The 21,711-nt window shown below is 44.3% G+C and overlaps 1 protein-coding gene across 18 annotated transcripts in view; it reads left to right on the plus strand.

The window, feature by feature from the left end:
• The window catches only part of Golga4 (golgin A4), a 77,398-nt gene that overhangs the window by 21,584 nt on the left and 34,103 nt on the right, over positions 1-21,711 (plus strand). For 10 of the 18 annotated variants that reach the window (XM_063266012.1, XM_063266013.1, XM_063266021.1 and 7 more), the window contains 9 exons: positions 1,853-1,918; positions 5,335-5,646; positions 6,866-6,913; positions 8,189-8,245; positions 10,929-11,027; positions 11,527-11,707; positions 13,209-13,393; positions 13,691-13,774; positions 15,349-15,496. In XM_063266012.1, coding sequence (XP_063122082.1) covers positions 1,853-1,918; positions 5,335-5,646; positions 6,866-6,913; positions 8,189-8,245; positions 10,929-11,027; positions 11,527-11,707; positions 13,209-13,393; positions 13,691-13,774; positions 15,349-15,496 — 1,180 coding nt within the window. Of the gene's footprint in view, positions 1-1,852; positions 1,919-5,334; positions 5,647-6,865; positions 6,914-8,188; positions 8,246-10,928; positions 11,028-11,526; positions 11,708-13,179; positions 13,394-13,690; positions 13,775-15,348; positions 15,497-21,711 lie in introns of all 18 variants that reach the window. The other 8 variants (XM_063266017.1, XM_063266022.1, XM_063266025.1 and 5 more) reach the window with 3 other exon arrangements.

A 21,711-nucleotide genomic window follows, 5' to 3' on the forward strand; every position in this document is an offset into this window, starting at 1 on the left:
GATGTTTAAACAGCTGTGAAGCAGCTTCCTCAAATGGGCTGCAGTCGCATCAGGTCACTCCCTTCAAGCACAGTCTGTGCCTTGCTGCCACTGCGCCCCTACCTCACCCATTTTACAGAGCCCTTTCAGACTTTTCTTCATAATTTAAAGTGTATTTTGATCTCACAGTATATCATTATAGTGCTATGTAAATAATGTCATATGTATGACATTGTAATTGAGATGGTGGTGAACAAGAAGATAGGTTAATTCCTATGCTCTCCCCATCCTTTTTACTATGTAATTTTATTTTATATATATTTAAATTTATTTTATGTATATGAATACACTGTCACTGTCTTCAGACACACCAGAAGAGGGCATCAGATCTCATTACAGATGGCTGTGAGCCATCATGTGGTTGCTGGGAATTGAACTCAGGACCTCTGGGAGAGTAGTCAGCGCTCTTAACCACTGAGCCATCTCTCGACCCCCCACTCCCCCTGCATGTAGATTTAAAGAAGTCTCTTAGATTGATAGAATTTAACTTACTTTAAAGGAAAGAGAAGGTGCTTTAAAGGTTAAGGAAAAGTTGAGGCATATTATAAAGTAGAAATAGTAGTGATACAGGAACATTCCCTCTCAGCACACGCCCATAAGCAGTGTTAACACGTCACAGCTCCTGTCCATCTTCGGCATCCTTTACCACCCATCTCACACCTCATGGCCAGACTGTTTCTAATCTCCACACACTCGCATTTCCTGGCTTTGGGTATTTTCAGGAAATTAGATCCTAAGGCTGGAGTGGTGGTGCACATTGTGATCCAAGACTTGAAAAGCTGAGGCAGGAGAGGATCCTTTGAACTTAGGAGTTTAAGACTAGCCCGGGCAGCCCAGTGAGGCCCTGTTTCAGAAAACAAGAATACCAAAGAAGTCCTCCATTTGTAAATATTTTGCCTTCTTCCCTAGAAAATAAGGTTAAGTCATATGACACAATAAATTTATAATACCAAAGATGAACTTGTTATCATTAAATATCTAGTTTATCTTGAGAAACTTGAGACTACTTAGACAAGCACCCGTTTCTCTTTGACCTTCCCTTGGGTTACCTGTACAGGCAGGGGAGCTGCCAGGCCAGCCTTGGGGGCAGCGCCTCCTGCTGTGCAGTGCATTGTGGTTTCCCATGGGCCCCTTCTGTGGTTGGCAAAAGAGAGAGGAAGTGTGCAGACAGAGTTCCGAAGCTCTGAGAATCCTAGGCTCTCTCTGCAGTCCACACAGCGTGAGGTAACCAGTGAGTCTCCCTTGGAGCATTCGCTCACCAGCAGAAGGAAACAGAAAGCCAGTATGTGTGGAAGAAATTTTCACTAGAATTTTTCTGAAAACGTTGATGCTGGTTTCATTTAAATTGCTGGTTTCAAGTGAATGAGACATTTCAATTTTTAATTTATTTTTATTTTTTATAACTTTGCCCAGATAATCTTGATTTGAATATGGTTTTACTATAGAGAGCAGTTGGCACAACTTCTTTTTGGATAGTTTTCTATTTGAGTGAGCTTTGCTGCTTGACTCCCTGTTGATTTTTGTTGTGGAAACTGAATTGAGAACGGAAAAGCTTAAAGAGCTGCGTGATTAGCTTGAAATAAGTTTGTTACTCACTAATTTTTGCTATTGATTTCATGTTTTATAGCAAAGTGATTTTCTAAAATACTTAACCACACTACTTTTGGCCTGCATGAAAATATTCTAATAAACAATTACTAATTTTGTTCAATAGATTAAAGTGCCCAATAGGTCTTACTAGTTTGCTTTTTTTGACAGTTTTAAAACTTAAGTTTACAGTTCACTTTTTTATGATGTTCTTTCTTGTTCTTAGAATGCATCGACTCAGGCAACGAAATCTCCAGATGGAGTTAATAGAGAGGAGTCATCCCCGTCTCAGGTTTGTTACTTACCTACAATGTCAGTCTTTCACAGTGGTGGCCTGTCTGTCTTACTAGTGTGTGACTGCCTGAAAGGGGCTGTCAGCTGCTGTGTGTTCAAGTCCTCTGGGGCCACATAGCAACTTTGCTTGGGTAGGGTGCTCTCTATTCCCTCTGACAGAGGAAGGCGTGTTGCAGAGGGACCCTTTTCCTATAACCACACCCTCTGCACCACTTTACAAACACAGTTGGCCTTCGGGAAATCACATCTCTGTTCTAGCATGTTCTATCAGTAGAATGGTAGCTATACCAAAAAGTCCTAGCCTGGGGATTTTCTTTTATAGAGTCTGTTATCAGCTCTACTGAGTCTCAGAGAACCTAAGTTCAAGCAATATTGATGGAAAATTAATAGTGTGGAACTTTAATAGCTGTAGAGAAGTGTGCACACACTTCTACACACAGACCTTTGTACCCAGGGCAGACAAAGTGGTTCAGTAGGTGAAGGTGCCACTAAGCCTGGCCACTGAGTCTGATTCCTGGGACCCACTGCTACAGATTGTCTTCTGACTTACGTACTCCATATCTTGATATGCATAAATTAATTCATAGATATAATAAAAAACTTAAAAACAAAATCCCCAGAACCAGAAATTATTAATGCTCTAAAAGCCTTTAGCTCTGTCTGGTCCCTTACCTCATCCTCAGAGGTCACTACCATTCTCTTTCTAGTACCTCAAGTTAATTTGACCTTTATGTAAAGTCTCTGGTTTGCTTGTCTTCTTCCCTCCCTCCCTCCCTCCCTCCCTCCCTCCCTCCCTCCCTCCTTCCTTCCTTCCTTCCTTCTTTCCTTCCTTCCATCCATCTATATATTCATCCATATCCATACATACATTCATCCATCCACTTCTTTAGACTAGCAGTTCTCAACTCGTGAGTCATGAACCCTTTGGGGATCTAATGACCTTTTCTTAGGGTTTTGCATAATCACGTATTTACGTTATGACTTATAACAGTAGCAAATTTACAGTTACGAAGTAGCAATGAAATAATTTTATGGCTCATGGTCACCACAACATGAGGAACTGTATTAAAGGGCTTAAGCATTAAGAAGGTTGAGAACCACTGCTTTAGACAGTCGCACATCTCACCTTGGCTGGTCTAGAATTTACTATGTAAGCCAGGCTGGTTTCAAACCAGCAGCAGCCTCCTGAGTACTGAAATTGCAGTGTGAGCCCCAGGCCCAGCCTGCCTGGCTCCTTCTGTATAGGCTGAGATTTAGCTACGTTGCTGCCGTGACTTCAGGACATTTCCATGGCTTTCTAGTATTCCACTGGTGAGCAAAGCAGTTAAAAAAAGAAGCCCTCATTAATAGGCTAATTTGACTCAGTGTTCATTTTGAGTGGTCTTTTGTTGACCGTTTTCACATGTCTGTTGGTGCCTGGGTAGGGGTGGATTTGCTGGTTTAGAGAGGGCGGTTCTGTTTAGCTTCAACCACAGCTTGCAGTTCTTTACCGTAAATCGCTCCTCATCCTCATGCTGTTTGTTACCATAACCATCTCCTGGTCAGGGTGGTCAGGGTGAGGGAGTGAGTTGTGCTTCAGCAAAGCCTGGGTGTGGGAGGAAAGAAGGGAAGCTTGGATGTCAGGGGGAGTAGTGTTCACCTTAGTGAGCTGATGCCCTTAACCTAGGTTAGATTATTACTCCTCACAACTGCCTCTGAACAGGGTGCTGCTGGCATCACCTCACAGCTCACACCGACAGGCAGGCAGGCAGGCAGGCAGGCAGGCAGGCAGGCAGGCAGGCAGGGAGAGGTTGTGTCACTTAATCAAAGCCATATACCTACTGTGGCTCATTGCCACAGGTCCCATAGCTAATACCCTTAGGTCTTCTAACTACGTTGCCCTGATGATTCTCTTATTTCTGCATTTGCTTGTGTTGGAAGCTGTGTCCCTATCTCCTGTTTCTTCATGCTAATTTTTGCCCCAGGTTGTATTAACTTACTCCATCTTTATGGCATTTGTTGTCATCAACGTCATTGTGGTGTTTTCTGTCCCCATTTTACGGAGGAGGAAGCAGGACCATTGAGCTACCTGCTGAAGGCTCTGTAGAACAACCAATGAGCTGTGGTGAGGTGGACCCCTCCTGAAGGGAAGAGTCACTCTTCAGGGACTGAAGTTGTGGAGTGGGACACCTTGCCCAGCCTGTGTAGGTCCTGTAGCTTTCCCGCTCTTAAGAACAAACCATAAAAGTGACTGCCCGTCATAGTGGACATGGAGGTCAGATGGCTGGGTCTGCAGATGCAGACTTTGGCTACTCATTAGCTTCTGGAGGCCCTGACGTGTCAACCATCTTTACGGTTTCTTCACATGCACTTTGTATGTCTATTCTAGGGCCTTTGATAAGCATGTTGTGTGCTAGGGAACTCAAGCAGTTTTTCACATGGGCCAGAGGTGACCACAATGGAATTGCCAGTGAAAGTGGTTCTTAAGAGATTTTGTACAAGACGTACTCCTCCTCTTCCTTCTGGTCCGCCCCCATCATAAGGGTAGAACTTGCACATTATGAAAACAAACTAGAAAGTACAGAATAATATAACACCAAAACTAATTCTACCCCACAAAGACACTGTTTACCTCTGCATATGTCTGTCCTTCATGACTTCTTCTGATGGCCTCTGTGAAAATATAAATACAAATTAAAAAATATTTATAAACAAGTCAAAATGAGCTCATGGTATGCCTACTGCTCTCTAACTAGATCTTCTACGTTTGGCAGTGCATTGTGAACTTGTATATACATCCCGAAGTGTGGCCTCCACTGTGCATATTTGCGTGATTCTGGGTTGTACTGTTACAAACAGCTTGAGTTCATAGGACAGAGCTCCAGCAGGCCTGTTATTACTGGTCTGCTCCATTCCACTGCCTTCTAAACAGAGCCGTCTCATCAGTGCATTCCTCTCTCTTTCAGCCTATATTCCTTCTTTTGAAAAGAGCGATCTGGAATCATTACATCCATGAACTCACTAGATAAAACAGACTTGAATTGAGCCCCTACCTCACTCTTCACCCTGGATGCCCACACAGAGGCCCAGTGTGTGTGTGTAAAGGATCTAACAAGTGGGTGGGTGGGTTTCTGCAGCAGCCCAGTGGAGTCAGCCTACTCAGCATGCTTCCTTTTGTACAGATGGGCAAACTGAAGGACAGCAACTTATTCAGGGCACCGCCAGGTGACACCCGAGAGAGTCAGAGCCCAGTCCTCTGACTCCAGGTCCAGACTTCCAGACATTGACAGTGTCTTTCACTTTTTGGAAAACAATGCTTTGCATTACTTACCTGCAATGCAAACTCTATTTGTTAGAGCCTTTCCCAGACCAAGTGACAGTAATGGATGTCCAAATGTGTGACTTTAACCCATGCTCTGTTGGCTTCGGTTACAGTCAGGTGACACACAGACTTTTGCACAGAAGCTGCAGCTCCGAGTGCCTTCTATGGAGTCTCTGTTTCGAAGTCCCATAAAGGAATCCCTGTTTCGGTCTTCTAAAGAGTCTTTGGTCCGGACATCTTCCAGAGAGTCCCTGAACCAAGTTGACCTGGACTGTGCTGTTGCCACCTTTGATCCACCTTCTGATATGGAGAGCGAGGCTGAAGATGCTCCGTGGAGCTCAGACAGCCTCAGCAGAGAGCAGCTGCTCCAGCGCTTGCGCAGGATGGAGCGGAGCCTGAGCAGCTACCGAGGGAAGTACTCCGAGGTAGGGCCTCACACAGTGGGTGTTGGCTCACAGAGCGGCCCCTTCATCTTGTCCTGTCCCTGCACCGCTCTTACCCAGGCTGCTGGCTCTGATCCTGCCTCCTGAGGCTAGATAGCTCATGGCAGACCTAGTTCAGGTCTTTCTGTGGTCAGATGCCTTTGAGCAGACTCTGTCTGACATTTGGTTTTCACATTCTCTGCAACCATCTCCAGGGTCTCCCCTGAGGTTGTGAGGTTGTCTGAGGACACCTAGGTCAAAGGTCATTCTCTTTGTTTTCTGACTAGAGTAGCTTCAGAAGTCAGACAGACTTCGCAGACAGTCTTGGTTAGGCAGTCTGATGTCCTCAACGATTTGGCTCATTCTCACTGTGCCAATATCTACATTTAAATTCGTATTGTCTATTGTGTGTCTGTCTGTGCATGCATGAATGCGTGCCATAGCACATGGAGAGGCTGGGGAGAGTCTCCTGGGAGCTGCTTCTCAGTATACCTCAAAGACTCCAGGGATTGAGCTCAGACAGGCCGTGCCCTTGGCCTTACCCACTAGACCATCTGGCCAGGCTGTTTTTATTTTTGGACATTTAAATTGTTGCCTACCTACCATGAATCTTTAAAAACTTGAGTTTTATTCTATAGGTGTGAGTGTTTTGTGTGTCTGTGTACGTGTACCACTTCATCAGGCTGTGCTCAAACGCTCGTGCTGGCTAGGATTGGGGCTTGGACTACTCGTCTCTCTCTGTTGGTCATCTATTTCTTTCCTCAGAGTTTCACTATTGCTTAATATTATAGCCCAAAACAAGTTACCTTGAGAGCTTTATAAAACAGATTCTTATCTCTCCACCGTGTCCCTCTTTCTCTGTGAGTCAGTTTTGGGTCAGGCCTTGGACTCTGAGTCCAGCAAACACTTGCATAATGTTAGTTGCAATAATGTCAGTCTGTGACTGACAGAAACCGTCCTTCCACCTTCAGGCGAGTTGGCTGCAATTCTCACCTTTAAATTGCAGGTTGAAATCTGAAGTATGTGGAGATTCACTGGCTTACAGTCAGCTTACTGTGTTGTTTACCCTTGTTATGGATCAAATTAGGCTTAACTGTCTGTACAGGAAGGACTGTTCTGATTGGTTTTTGGCATTTAGAAAGAGCAAAGTTTTAGCAGCAGTTAGAATAATGAGTTACATTTATTGAGAAATAACTAATATAATCTTGTTGCTTTGTTTTAGCTGGTCACAGCGTTTCAGACTCTTCAGAGAGAGAAGAAAAAGCTACAAGTGAGTAACTGACCATTGCTGACTCATCCATGGTTCTGAAGTTAGAGAAGCTCTCGTGAATATTGACTTTGCTTTTTAAATATTCTCCGTAATTTCAGATTATACCATTGCTGGAGGTTTGATTAAAGAGTGAGTGATGGAGACCCTGGAGATGGTTTCCGTGTCACATCCTAGCTTCCTTGAGTTCCAGGTCCCCACTGTAGAAGATTTAGTATGTTTGCCTCTTTGAAACACATTTTATGCCACCCTGGTCTGCATTTTAGCTTGTTTAAAAGAATAATCACTAAAGGTGCTTATGATAAAAGTTTATCACGAAGAACAACAGTAGTCTACAGTGTTTATTGTCTGCTCTGGTGCCCGAGAGAGGCAGGTCCTGCTAATCTGTATTGATAAACAGTCATTTGTCCACCTAGTTCCTCTTTCTTAGTGATTTATTTATTTTTGCTGTTGTTGTTAGACACACAAATCCAAGCAGGTCCGAGTTACCCCGATTTCTCTTGTCTTCCTGAGACAGCCTGTGTAGCTCTCCTCCTGCTCTTCCTGAGACAGCCTGTGTAGCTCTCCTCCTGCTCTTCCTGAGTGCTGTGATCACAGGCAGCACGTCCGTGTCTGATCACGGGAGCGAGCACACAGTCTCTGTTTTCATGGACTGCAGATGGCCGTTCACTGTCTGTTCTAGTGAAAACACCCTGTCAGCCCTTTAAAGTGGGAGGCATACACCTTTTAGTAGGTTACTCTTTTAACTTGATTAAAATTATTTAAAAATTATTATTTTTTTATGAGTATGGGTGTTATGCCTGCATGTCTGTCTGTGACTATGTGTGCCTAGTGCCAGCAGAGGCCTGTAGAGGCGTCAGATCCCCTGAACTGGAGTTCTAGACAACGGTGAGCTGCCATGTGGGTGCTGAGAATTGAACTCGGGTCCTCTGGAAGGGCAGAGTGCTTTAACCAGTGAGCCATCTCTCTAGGACTCGATTTCTTTTTAATGGACAGTTACTAATTTAACCATTTGTAATGGGAATCAGATGTTTTAGAACATAAACTTAACAGCAGATAATGATAATGAATACAGTCTGCGTGCTCTGTTATAGGGAAGTCATTTGCATCTGAAGTTTGAGTTTACAAATTCCTGCTGTTCAAGTTAACATATAGTTTGACTTCTGTGTCTATGCATCTTAGCAAATGTAACTATTGATGTAAACTAGATTTCTTTTTACTCTTTTGCATGAATATGTCCTATAGATGTTTAACTGGCTTTCTTTTTTTTAATTAAAGGGTATATTGAGTCAGAGTCAAGATAAATCACTTCGGAGAATTTCAGAATTAAGAGAGGTAAGTTTAGTGATTGGTACTTTGAGAACAGTAATTCAACCTCTTAGTTTAGTAGGTATGTTTTGTTACACACACTGGGCTGACCTTGTGTGTCGTAGGAAGGGACGTGAGGCAGCCTGGCTTGGGAGCTCACACAGCACATCTGTTTTATTTGTGTAGCTTTCCTATGTAGATGTTATTGAAATTAATGAAATAAAAATATCTGCCTATGTGTAAGCAGTCAGTGTCAGCTTCCCAGGCCTCGCACTGTTAGGTATTCTAGGGTCCTTTTGCCTTTCCTGCTCAGCACGTTGTGGTTGAAATGAAAGGACTTGCAGTGCAGAGCGGTGAGGTGTGGCAGCACGTTTGCCTCTGCCGTGAGGAGGTTTCCAGACACCGCTTCATTGCTGCTCCCTGCTCCTCTGCCTTGTCCTGCCTGCTGCCCGGCAACACGCTCTCCACACTCCCCACACGTGCTGCAGTGCTGCCGAAGGACCTTGTTACCTGTTTCTGCAGCCATGTTCTTCATGGACACCAGTGTTGATGTAAGAGTTTTGAAGTAGGTGATTTCAGGACAAATAAGAATAGTTTAGAGTTTTATATATCCTGGGTAGAGTTTTGTTTGTAGAATTTATTAGTTAAAGATATATAGACTGTTAAAAGCACAACTACCTTTAAGAAGTAGCAGATTGGTAAGTTCACAGTTGCTAGTATAAGGCTGGGGATATCTGTGCAAGGCTGAGTGGAGGAGCAGTCCTGGAGGCGGGGCAGAGGAAGAGCAGGAGAGAGAAGGAAAGCTAAGTGTTGTCCTCCAGGAGGCAGAAGAACGTGGAGCGGAGGCTTTCCTGTGACTCATCACAGTCCGGTTGTCCCTTAGAGCATTCATTTTTTCTAATGACACATTGTTCATATTGCTCATATGTGAATTCTTGTATCACATTGTTATTTCATTTGCACTGAAATTGTGTTTAATTTCTAATTTCTTCTTACATTTTGCACACTCCCAGTTCTTATTGTTTTGCCCTTTAAAACATTGTAAACATCGTTACTTCACCAAGAATAAACATTGGCCCTTACTGTACAGATAACAGTGGCCGTTCTTCCTTTGTGAAACTTGTTTTGGATTAATTCCTTCTCCCTATGAGGTGATGGTGAAGGGACAAAGCCTCCCCCAGGCTCCCTTGACTGCCTCTGGTTTGACTCTAGGCAAGCTGGTGCTGAGGCCGCAGCAAATGGCCAGGGAGAGAAATCACCTTGAAGCTTCCTCAAGCTACCTTTGCTTTTCCTGGAGGACAATAATGTCTTTCTGCTTATGTATTACTTGTTCATTTTCTTGGATTTGAGGATAATAATAAGTGCAGGCCACTGATCGATCTGTTCTACTAGAAGCAGGAAGTACACCGCCCAGGTTTTATGCACCCAATGACTAGATACACCTGACAGTGGGGGCAGCCTTGCCTGAGTTCAGAGAATGGACAGGAGAAGTGGGCGGGACTTTGAGGGGCTCACGATGGTCTTTTATCTAGAGACACAGAACATTTTTTCTTGTCCTGCCTCCTATCACTCTGCTAAAGGAGTCCCTCACTGAGGGAGCTATCCTCAAGGAAATGGGGCATGGGTCTCTGCTTTATTAATAGATGGATAAGCACATGTGACATTCCTTTTGCAGCCTGTTAGTAATCTTAGGTGCAGGGAAGAATAAAGGGCACTGTAGTACAGGATAGTGCCTCAGTGTTTTGGGAATTGATCAGTTTGTAACATTGCAAGACTTGGCAGTTCCTTATAAGATCTTGGTAGTGTCCAGAGAGACTCCCTCTAGCAGATCTGTGAGGACGGATGAGGACGGGTGAAATCAAAGGGAGGTGACCTGGGAAATCTCTCCAGAGCCATGTTGGAGGGAATGACAAATTGAGACAGCAACTTGGGGTAGGTTCACAATGGTCTAAGACAGAACCCAGACACGGGGAGGCAGTGATACAAGAATTAGATCATTTGCAAGTATTGACAAAATGACTGAATATAACTTAAATTTAGGGAGTTAGGGAGGTACATCCCCAGAACAATAAGAGGGTTTGGTATCCTGCCTGTGTACTCCAGATCTTAGTCTCTAGCATGCTAAGAGCTGAAGTTGAGGGAGGAATGGAGAGCACACGGAACTGAGCTTGGAGGGAGGAACAATCTGCAAAGGACAAAAGGGGCGGGAACTGGGGGGGGGGCAGGGCGGGTGCTGAGCAGGTGCACAGATTGAAGAGGGCATTGTTGTGCCTGGGGCAGCAGAGGTAAACATTGATTTTGGGTTAAATACCTTGAGAAGTATCATTTGCCCTGACCTTAGGAACTGGAAGTTTTCTTAGGTGGTGGCACGGGTTAGGTTGGGAGTGCTTGTGACAGCCTGTCCGGGAAGGACACTGCTGGTGCTGTTTGCCCTCTTACAGCTCAGTCAAGCTTCCATTTGTACGTCGCTGTTCACCATTGCAGTTCTGTAAGAAGAGCTCTCTTTGGAGACCCTTATACTATTTAAGGAACAAAATTATTTATTGATGCTAAGGTTTTAAATATTAATGTCTTAAACATTGAGGATTCTCTAAATATTCTGTACTTTATCCCAAGAGTGAGTCAAGTCTGAAATGATGATATTGTAAACTTGAAATTTGTGTCTGTTGTTTATACTGAGACTTAACCTGTGGTACCTTCCACACTGTAGGAGCTGCAAATGGACCAGCAAGCAAAGAGACACCTGCAGGAGGAGTTTGACGCCTGTGTGGAGGAGAAGGACCAGTACATCAGTGTTCTCCAGACTCAGGTAAGACCAGGTCAAAGCCCGGAGGCTGTGAGAGCAGAACAGCGATGGGCAGGTAGCCGAGGACTTTCCAGGGTAAAGGGAAAAGCTTTGCTTCTGCCTTTCTTCTGTTTTAACAGTGTGTTTTGTTTACTGTAGCTTTTGACTGAGTGTGGCATGGCCACTAATGGCTACACTGTGCAAGTCGATTCTCTTTATCACTATAGAGAAGATATCGCTCGCTCTCTCCCTCCCCCTTCCTCCCCTCTGGTTTTTGTTTTGCTTTGTTTTTTTGAGATGGTTTCTCTGTGTATCCTTGGCTGTCCTGGATTTTGCTGTGTAGACCAGTCTGGACTTGAAATTAGGGATCTGCCTGCCTCTGCCCTCCGGAGTGCTAGGATTAAAGGTGTGTGCCACCACTGCCTGGCTTCACCTGATTTCTTTCAAAATTTCAAGAAAATATTTCTGTTGTACTTTTTTTCTAGTAATAAATTTTTATTTCTATTTCTTTTCTTTTTTTTAGGTTTCTCTTCTAAAGCAACGATTACAGAATGGCCCAATGAGTGTTGATGTTCCAAAACCACTCCCTCCAGTGGAGCTCCAGGCAGAAGCGCACAGTGACATGGAGAAGCTGGAGGAGAAGCTGGAGGAGAAGCTGGAGGAGAAGCTGGAGGAGAAGCTGGAGGGTGTCGGGGAAGCAGTGGGTGAGCGCCTATGTCGGAGCATAATTTAAAAATGAGAGCACGGTGTTGAGGATGGTCAGCATTCAAGCTGACAGAAGGACGCAGAAGGAAGGTGCCCTCGACCCTAACATTTCTTCAACAATTCATTCTTTTAAAATATTGACTTTTTAGCTAGGCATTGGTGGTGCTTGCCTTTAATCCCAGCACGAGGGAGGCAGAGACAGGAGGATCTCTGAGTTCGGTGCCAGCCTGGTCTGCAATGTGAGTTCTACAATAGCCAGAGCTACACAGAGAAACCTTGTCTTGGAAAAACAAACAAACAAACCAACAAACAAACCAAAAAACAATAACAAACAAACCACCAACTGACTTTTTTTCAGAAAAGAGGCAGTTGACTTAAGACTTACATAAATTTTAAGGTGATCACATTTTTAAATAATGGAACTATATAAATTATGTTACACTATTTTGGCTTTTTGAGACAGGTTCTCATTATGCTACCCATATCACTCAAATTGTGATTTCTTCCTCCGTTAGCCTTCTAAGTCCAGGCTCTCACAGAGGTCTGCATCCACCCCTGCCTTGTATCCTTGTTCTTTCACCAAGAGACTCACACAGACTTTGGTTCTGTGTGACTTTGGTTCTAGAGGCTGAGCAGCTGACCATGAGTGATGAACATACAGCGCTGCCGTCCCTGCAGGTGTGAGCACGGGCTCAACCACAGGAGAGAAGGCCTGCAGGTGTGAGGAGAGAAGGCCTGCAGGTGTGAGCACGGGCTCAATCACAGGAGAGAAGGCCTGCAGGTGTGAGCACGGGCTCAACCACAGGAGAGAAGGCCTGCAGGTGTGAGGAGAGAAGGCCTGCAGGTGTGAGCACGGGCTCAACCATAGGAGAGAAGGCCTGTAGTAGTATCCAGACTTCCTTTCAGGAAGAGAGTACAATGACTAAAAGAACACTCAGTACTTTTGGGATAGAGCTTATCAGGGCTTAGGTTTGAGCCCGTCCCTCAGCTTTGACTTGTAAGTATACTAGATTCAGGTGATTCTGTGTCTATTCCTTTCCAGGGTAAGGAGGTCATTTTATACTTGGGTTCTGTACCAACCTTCACGAGGTAACTTGAGAATAGTTTGAAGAATGCCACTTACTTACTGGGGTGTTCCTCCTGAGTGTAGTTAGGCTTGTGTAGAAGAACACTTTGCAGCGACTGGGCTGTAGCTCAGTGGTAGAGTGTGTGTTGAGCTTGCAAAAGACTAAACACAGCTCTCCACATCCCTGCCCTCCTCACCCCTCAAAAGATGGCACTGTTCGCAGAGTTCCTTTATAGCCTTTAGCATTTTTATGGTTTCATCGCCTCAGTGTCCGTGAGTGTTTATATGCTGTGCTGTGCAGGTGGGGGTCAGAGGCAGCTCGTGGTAACTGGCTCTCTCCTGCATGCGGGCCGTTCACCCATTAAGCCGTCTCATGTGTCTCATCACCTGTGTGTTTGGTGGCTGCCCTGCTGATGCTGCTTCACCGTTTGTAGGAGGTGGGACGTCTGCTAAAACCCTGGAGATGCTCCAGCAGAGAGTGAAACGTCAGGAGAATCTGCTTCAGCGCTGTAAGGAGACAATCGGGTCCCATAAGGAGCAGTGCGCACTGCTGCTGAGCGAGAAGGAGGCACTGCAGGAGCAGTTGGAGGAAAGGCTGCAGGAGCTGGAGAAGATGAAGGTAAGAGACAGCCACCTCTGCTGTTTAAATGTGTAAAGCCAGAGCCACAGGCTCTGCAGTGGCCTCTGTTTCCTCTGGGAAGCTGCCTTCATCCCCCTGTCCATAGACAGGGTAGAGAGGGTGTCTGTGTGAGCACCCAAGTGCTCTGGGTTTTATAGCATTTACCATACACTTGAGATTTCCTGTGTGCTCCCTCATTACAGCATAAGGGCTATTTAGATTAGATAAGCTGCACTGAGTTCTCATAGGAGGCAAAGCTTTATTAGAGATGGAAATGAATTTCTAAAACTTTTTTAGGAGCTTCATATGGCTGAGAAGACTAAACTTATCACTCAGTTGCGTGATGCAAAGAACTTAATTGAACAGCTTGAACAAGATAAGGTAAAACTCCCAAATTTATGATAATGAAATTTGTCAGAGGCCCCCAGATTTGCTTTGAAAGCAGTTAGAAGCATTTATTATACACCTGCTTTTCAAAATTTTGTAGCTGCTTCCCTGAAAACTAATTTCTGGATTTGTGTAGAGTTAGCATTAGCAAACCTGATCCTCTGGTTCTTTTTTTTTTTTTTTTTCCTCTGGTTCTTCAGTCAGTGTTTCATCCTCGACACAGCAGTAAAGGTGGCAAAGAAGTCTGTGCTCATGTCCACACCTCTCTTAGAGAGAGCCACATTACTTACGGTCAAGACGCGCTGCATGAGAATGGTTTCAGTGCCTTCTTTTACACATTGTAGAAGTAGATTGGTCATTGCCTGAAAAGTAAAGAAGGGGGAGTGTGTGTTAGCCTAAGACTTTGTACACGTGGACTCCAGGGTGCCTGCGTGCCTGGGGCGTGGAGGAAGGGCTGAGGCGGAGAGCAGCTAACACCCAGCAGGCAGCTAGGAGGCCCTCGGGGACAAACAGCTTTGCCCTGGCTCCCTGGCCCTTCTGTAATGCAAAACGTGTTCATTTCACGTCTTGGTTGATGAAGGTAGTGTTTTAGCCTAGCTTTGAAACAAAGTACCCTTTATTTTCACAAAAGTACAACCACCTAATGATCATATCTAGCAGTTTAACAGTAATTCATGATACTATCTGCTAGCCTATTACGTACCAAATAAATTCTTTTATCGCAATTGATGAAATTCTTGATTCTTCAGATTTCTCTTAATGTGTAGGTTTAGCTGTCCTTCCCTCTGACATTTCCTCTCCTTTGTGGTGTGAGTTTTGAAGACAGTGGACGGCCTACGGCTGTGTTTTAAGTTTTCTTAACTCTGCTGCGCTTCTGTGCTCATGCTCCAGAGGGGTCGGCACACCCTGCCGGTGAGGCCTGAGCGCCTTTTCAAGACCCACCTCAGGCTCCCCAGGTTCTTTTGTCCTTGGTGATTTGATGTTTTTCCACACATTGGCCTTCAGTGCTGTGTGGATTCTCCACAGAGGGAAGAGAAGCCTCTCACAAAGTGGAGGGATGGCCTTTACTTATGGTAGCTGGGGATAGTGATGGAGCCCGAGGAGGTCACACGAGAAAAGAGAGCCCGGCATAGCTGGGCTCTAGCCTTGGTCTACCCGGCCGTGACAGCAGCTACCTTACATAGTGTCTGGGAGTACTTACGTGTGAAGATGCTGGTGCTAACTGTAGCTCATTCTCCTCACCAGCCACATTCAGATGCTGGTTTTGTTTGTTCCCACTTATTAAGATGGGAATTACCATACATCTACAGTAAGATTGTAAAATAAATCTTGTAACTGAAATACGGTCTGATGCTTAAGAAACTAAACTTATTAAAATATTGACACACCCTGGTCTGCTGAGGCAGAGAGTGGAGCCTGACTTCACTGTGTGAGCTACTAAAGAGACTCTTCCGCTGCTGTCCTTAGTAAGAGATGCTTGTTCTGCTTCCCACACCACTTGAGCTGCCCCGAGTGTCGGTGATGCCTTTCTGTTATGCAAATGCTTTAGAGTCTGCACTTCTGTTCAGGGAATGGTAATAACAGAGGCGAAGCGGCAAATGCTTGAGACCCTGGAACTGAAAGACGACGAAATTGCCCAGCTTCGTAGTCATATACAGCGGATGACTACCCAGGGAGAGGAACTGCGGGAGCAGAAGGAAAAGTCTGAAAGAGCTGGTAAGAACTCTGGGCTTTGTATTTGATATCAACCCAAAGTCAAAGTATTTTAACAAGTGAGCTAATTGTTGATATAGATGCTTAACCACAGGGACTCCTGAGAGGCCTCCATGCTGGGACTCAGTCAAGCTACAGCCTTCAAGCTAAGAGTGATACACACACACACACACACACACACACACACACACACACACACTTATTTATAATAGGTAGAAGAAAATGTGACAGAGACCATATGTGAAGTATTAATAGCAAATTACAGAAAATGTTTGCTAGACTCTGCCTTGGAGTATTATAGTTTAGGTTTCAGGAACTTACATGTTGTCACAGCATGGGCTTATTTCAAGTAACTGCTCCCTTACAGGTGATAGAGGGTAAACAGGAAATGTAAGGTTTATGTCTGCTTCCGCCGGTATCAGCAAACACTTTGGTAGTAAGCATAGCAGTTGATCAGAGTCCAAGCCGGAGTTGTAGTCATTACATTCGGTCCTGAGTGGTGCTAAGAGAGGAGCCGCTAGGCAGGAAAGGAGAGTAAACAGCTTAGCTGATGAGCTGCACGGTGAAGTAAAGAGAGAGGGGCTATAGACCGGTCCGTCGATGCAGGACTGTGGCCAGGCAGGGGATCCCGTGGGAGTCAGCTGGAAACCATGGTTGCTGAAGTGGAATGAGGATGCATTTTGAAGGAGCTGGCTATAGGTATCGTAACATGTGAGGAGTCGCATCTAAACTTCTGCATACAGGGCAGTCGGAAGTAGTAGGTGAGCGCTGTGACAGGAGCTCACATTTCATGTGGAAAGGAATCTAGGTTTGAGGAAGAGAACACTTTGGCTACCTAGGGTGGTAGCTCAGGGGAGAGGAGCAGAAGAGGAATCTGAATCTAAGATGGTCCAACGTTTTAACAAAGAGAAGAGTGGGTAGTGGTAAGAGGCTCTAAAGTGGGAACTTGGGGATGATTGCTAGAATGTTTAACATTTTTTTTTGATTTGAATTAGTCTTGGGATTTCCCGGTGGACTTATCTTACAGGCATGTGGAGATAAGACATTAGAGTACCTTGTAAGAGTCGTTAGCCTGTGGTTAAACCTGCAGAGAGGCTGACGAGATGACCGTAGTCTGTGGTGAGGCTGACTCTGCTTTAGTGTTATTGCTGCTGGCAGGTTTAGTCCTGCTGCAGCGGGCAGTCCTTACCGGCAGTCCTCACAGTCTTATAGCAGGGCTCTGTCGATACTGTTGCTCTTTCGCTCCCATTTAATCCTTACATTTTGTCCAACAGGAACCATTCTGTTTTCATTTACAGCTAGGAGAACCAAAGGCTATACTATGTCTCCATTTGCATAGTTACATGGTTCCCATCTGCAGTCTTCACCGTCCAGTGCTATGGTAGAAGTGTGTAAAAGACTGGTTCCACACTGATTACATAAATTAACTGTCATGAAAACTAGTTCTTCAGACCAGCTGTACCACAGCTAATGGTCTTAGTTGAAAAGAACTGACCAACAGAAATTGGTTCTTAGTTTCAAGTGTAAAACACAGACAACAATCAAAAGAAAACTCTGTAAACATTATCTGGGTTTTGTAGAATTCAGTTGCTTTGTTAGACATCTGCCTTCTGTCTTAAGTAAAGTCCTTGGACATAAAAGGAAACAGTACCGTTCTTACAGCTGGCTGTTGGAATTTTAGAAGCAGATATATCTACATGAAATGGTTATCAAAGAAACTGTCTGGATGCATTTTCTACTCAGCTGACTTTGATTTTGGACGCGACTGTTGACAGTTCTGTTGACTCACTCTTCCTGGGTGTTAGCACTGACTGAAGCACATTCTCAGTGGCTTTTCTTGAGACACAGGTGCACCACACTGCTCCTGAGGTGTTTTCTGTAAACCACTGCTGTGTTATAGGACAAAGTCCATGCCAGTCTCTGATTTATAAAGAAGCATCTGTTTCACTTGTTAGGGCATGAGCTAGGGACGTGCTGAGTAAGTAAAGCACTTGCCTCAGAAACCTGAGAAACACAGCTCCAATCCCCCAGAAGCCATGCAAAAGCCAGGCATGCATGCCAGAGCCTATAACCCCAGTGCTCAGGAGACAGAGAGGAGATCCCAGGGTAAGTGGGCTAGCTGGACTGGCCAGACTAGCTGCAGTTAGAAACCCCAAACTCAGAGTCAGATCCTGCTTCAGTAAATAAAGTGGATAGGAATTGAGGAACATGTGAGGCCATCTTCAGGCTTCAACACAAATGTGTACATATTTACACATGTCTACATGTGCCCAATACATGAGCACACACACACACACCACATATACATGTGTAAAAATCACTAAGACATGAGTTTAGTGATGTTCTCCCACCAGAACATCACAGTCTGGTGAACAGTCGTCTGGGAAGGACAGGTGCAGTCCTGCAGTCTCACTACAGCACTCCCCATTCACTGCTCACTGCAACACAGAGAACGGACCGACCTGTTAGAAGCCCCATTCACTGCTCTCTTCAACACAGAGAACAGACCGACCTGTTAGAAGCTCTGAGCAGCGACTGCAGTTCCGCTTCCACACCTTCTAGATGTCCCTTAGGATGAGTGGTGAAGAGAAGCGTCTCACTGCTTGAGGGTCTTGCTTCTAGTCTTTATGTAATCTGTAGTTTTATGTGCTTATTTTTGTATGATTTTATGCCCCCACTTAACACTGTATTAGGAATCCTTACATATAATGCTACGGTGCTAACTGATTGAATGGTTTGTGTCATAGTGAATCCCCATCATTTCCTTGCTAACCATTCCTCTGTTGATAACTATTAGCTTTTAAACTATTTTTAAACTTTTGTTCTTGAGAAATACTGTAGTGGTTCTCCAGTACGGATTAGTTTTTATCTTTGTTTTTTCTTCTCTCACATCATTTTTATCTATAAGACTTTAGTCCTTTTTTGTTAGTTACTGTTAGGTGATTCAAATATAGCTATAGCTTCGGAAAAACCACAAGCCAGAGCATTTAGTCCCCACAAGTAATCAGGTAGGACAGGTGAAGCAGTGATGCGCTCGTTGCAGGAGGATGGGAGAAGGTCAGTCCCTAGCACCTGTGGAAGCTGACGTGGAGTTTGTACTTGTTAATCCCGGGCTGGAAGGTGGGAGCAGGCAGCTCTCTGGGGCTTGTTCCCAATGGCTTCAACCTGCTTGACGGGCTCCTGACCAGTGTTAGAGAACTGTTTCAAAAAAGCAAGATGGATGGCTTCTGAGGAACAAAACCTGAGATTAATCTCTGACTTCTACGTGCACATATACATGCGCACTCGCGGGCGCACGCACACACTCACACACACAGACGCACACACACACACTTCTTATAATTATGTAAATATGTAAAATATTTCACTTGGGCTAGGAGGTTTCTCAGAGTGCACTAACTTTCATAAGCCTTGTTTCCTTTTTCTGCACCTCATCTTCGCTGAATTCATGTGTTTTAAATGATTGGCTGCATGTAAAACCTTGGGTTAAGGCAGGAGACTGTGCTTTGTTTCTGCCGTTATATTTTTCTTTTGTGTGGTCCAGCCTGATAAACCAGACAGAAGAACATGTGCACTTGAAGTCTGGGCGAACGTTTGAATAAGACTTTAGACAGTTAACATGTCAGATTTGTGCACACACAAGCCCAGACCACCTGTGTCTAATGATGTGTCAGCTGTTGATGTGTATGTAACCATTTTCTTGAATCTCAAGTCTCACCAAACATCTTATTTTTGTGCATCCACACATGCCAATAAGTGAATCCCGGTGCCTTTCCCAAGCCTTGTATGAACAGGACTGGGGTAAGGCTGGCTTTCTTTCTATGTTTTCTTATCATGGGTACTTAGAATGAGCCTTTAAAAGAAAATTTCATGTTTCTCAGGCAAAAAAAACCAAAAAAAACAAAACAAAACAAAAAAAAACCCAAAAACCAAACCAAAACAAAAAAAACCCAAAACAAAAACAAAAAAATAGAAGTGTGAATTGAAGTAGATTGTCTGTTTGGAAGTAATTCGTTTCTATTTAATACTCAATGATTCTCTGTTAGCAAGATTTATTGTTTCAAATAGACTGTTACTGGGCTGATGCTCCGAACACAGTCACTGTTACTGGAAAGCTGGGGCATCTGAAGAACAGGTCCGTGAAGTCTCATCAGTCAAACTGGCTTTGCTTTGATGGGATAGTTTTCAAGGTTAGAGACTTTAGGTCTTTGATGTTTAAAAACCACCGACTTACTAGATAGATCTGTGTATTATTAAAGTCAGGACACAGTGAGGAGGAACCTAAGGACACACTTTGGAAGGTGGCTCTGAGTTGAAGATGCGTGGCCTCTTACACTTGTGAAAGCCTGCTTCACATGTGAGCATTGCACACTCATCTGTGCCAAGAGTGGCCGTGCGTTCTTTTCACTCATACACACCGTAGAGCTTTTTAATCTTGGATTGGTATTTCCTCACACACTTAAAACTCAGGGCAGTTCCAGGGCCACAGTAGTAAGTAAATCAAACTGAAAATGTTTTAAAAGTTTCCATCCCCCCCTTTCTTCTTTTTAAAGATTTATTTATTTTATTGTATGAGCACACTACTGTAGCTGTCAGACACACCAGAAGAGGGCATCGGATCCCATAACAGATGGTCGTGAGCCACCATGTGATTGCTGGGATTTGAACTCAGGACCTCTGGAAGAGCAGTCTGTACTCTTAACTGCTGAGCCATCTCTCCATCCTTCATTTATTTTCAAAATAAAAATATATCCCTATCACATGGTAGCATACGTTTTTATGAAATGTAATTACTTTTCACAATAAGATCTAGTGTACGTTTGCTTGTTACTTGGCAAGATGGAGCACAACTGGATTTTTGTACCTCTTTTGGTTTGTAGTCAGTTGATTGACATGTAAAAAAGCCTGCTTCATATGGGTGTCTATCTGAAAAGGAGAGCACCCTCCTCCCCCCATACACACACACCCAAGTCCTCTGAAGGTCTCGCTCCTGGGAACCCATGCTGTGCTATTTGTAGACTACATCTGTTGATTGGGTAGTGCCAGTGCAAGTCTTTTATTGTTTTTAGTAGTGATTTGCATTTTATTCACTTTGCAGTAGTTTGTTTTGTCCCTCTAATGACACATGCGTTTTGGCAGCTTTTTTTTTCTCCCTAAGAATGAAGACATAGGCCTAGCTTACTCATCTTACAATCATTACCCTATGTCTCAGGGTCAACAGTTCATGTAGAAGTTGGCATCTTTGTTATTCCCTAAAATTGAAGACTTGGTCCTGTAAACCTTCTATGGCGTGCTCTCTAGGATGGAAAAAAAGCTATGATACTCTGGAACTCTGGAATTACAAGGACTGATCACAGCGCTCCTGTGAGCAGGGAAGGTGGTGGATTGTGGGAAAGGGAAACTCTGGTTTCTCTGAGTTTTCTTTTTTCCTTAAAGTTCCTGTGTACTTACTGGTTCAGCTGTGTCTGCGAAGTGTTCTCTGTAGTACTCTCTGCCTACACTGAGTGGCATGTGGCAGACATCCATCAGAATTTGGTAGTTGGTAGGCTCTCTGAGCTATAGATTGCTAGTCCTGCTCACGAATCCTCTTTAGAATCTCTTAGGCAGGCTGGGCCTCATCTGAAGTGCAAAGTGAAGAGTTTGCAACAAGGTCACACACAGCCCAGCACCTCATTAGATCACAGAGGGTCACACACACTTAATGGATTACCTTTTTGCCTACAGAGGTTTGAAAGTATATTCAGAGTATTATATTTTCCTTTCCTTTTTAAAAATAAAAATTGCCTGAGGTACATTGAATTTTGCTTTGGAAGAACACGGTGTGTGTTTCCAACCCTGCGGCCATTGGTGCGTAGCCTTCCTGTCAGTTGTGCCTTGACTGGTTCTCTGCACTGCTGCATGCTGGTGAAAACTGCTGCTTGACTGGGGCTGATGCACGCTTTCTGTCTAACTCACTTGTCCTTTTTTGTAACTAAAAAAAGATCAGTGACATAGGCGTTGGGAACACGCTTCTGCAGTGCTGCCACTTGGAAACTCACTTGTACTTTACTATAGGCCATGGCTGCCACTTTATTGTGTTTGCTGTTTGCAGGGTCACATATAACCTCTGGTTCCTCAGTACACCCTCACTGCCTCCTATGCAAACACTGAAGTGGGGTCTACTGTTAGAAGCAATTCCTGTGAGAAAGCGGTTTCCTTTGTGCTACAGTGTAGAGTCC

This window comes from Rattus norvegicus, chromosome 8 (genome assembly GCF_036323735.1).
Source record: "Rattus norvegicus strain BN/NHsdMcwi chromosome 8, GRCr8, whole genome shotgun sequence".
Classification (NCBI taxonomy): Eukaryota; Metazoa; Chordata; class Mammalia; order Rodentia; family Muridae; genus Rattus; species Rattus norvegicus.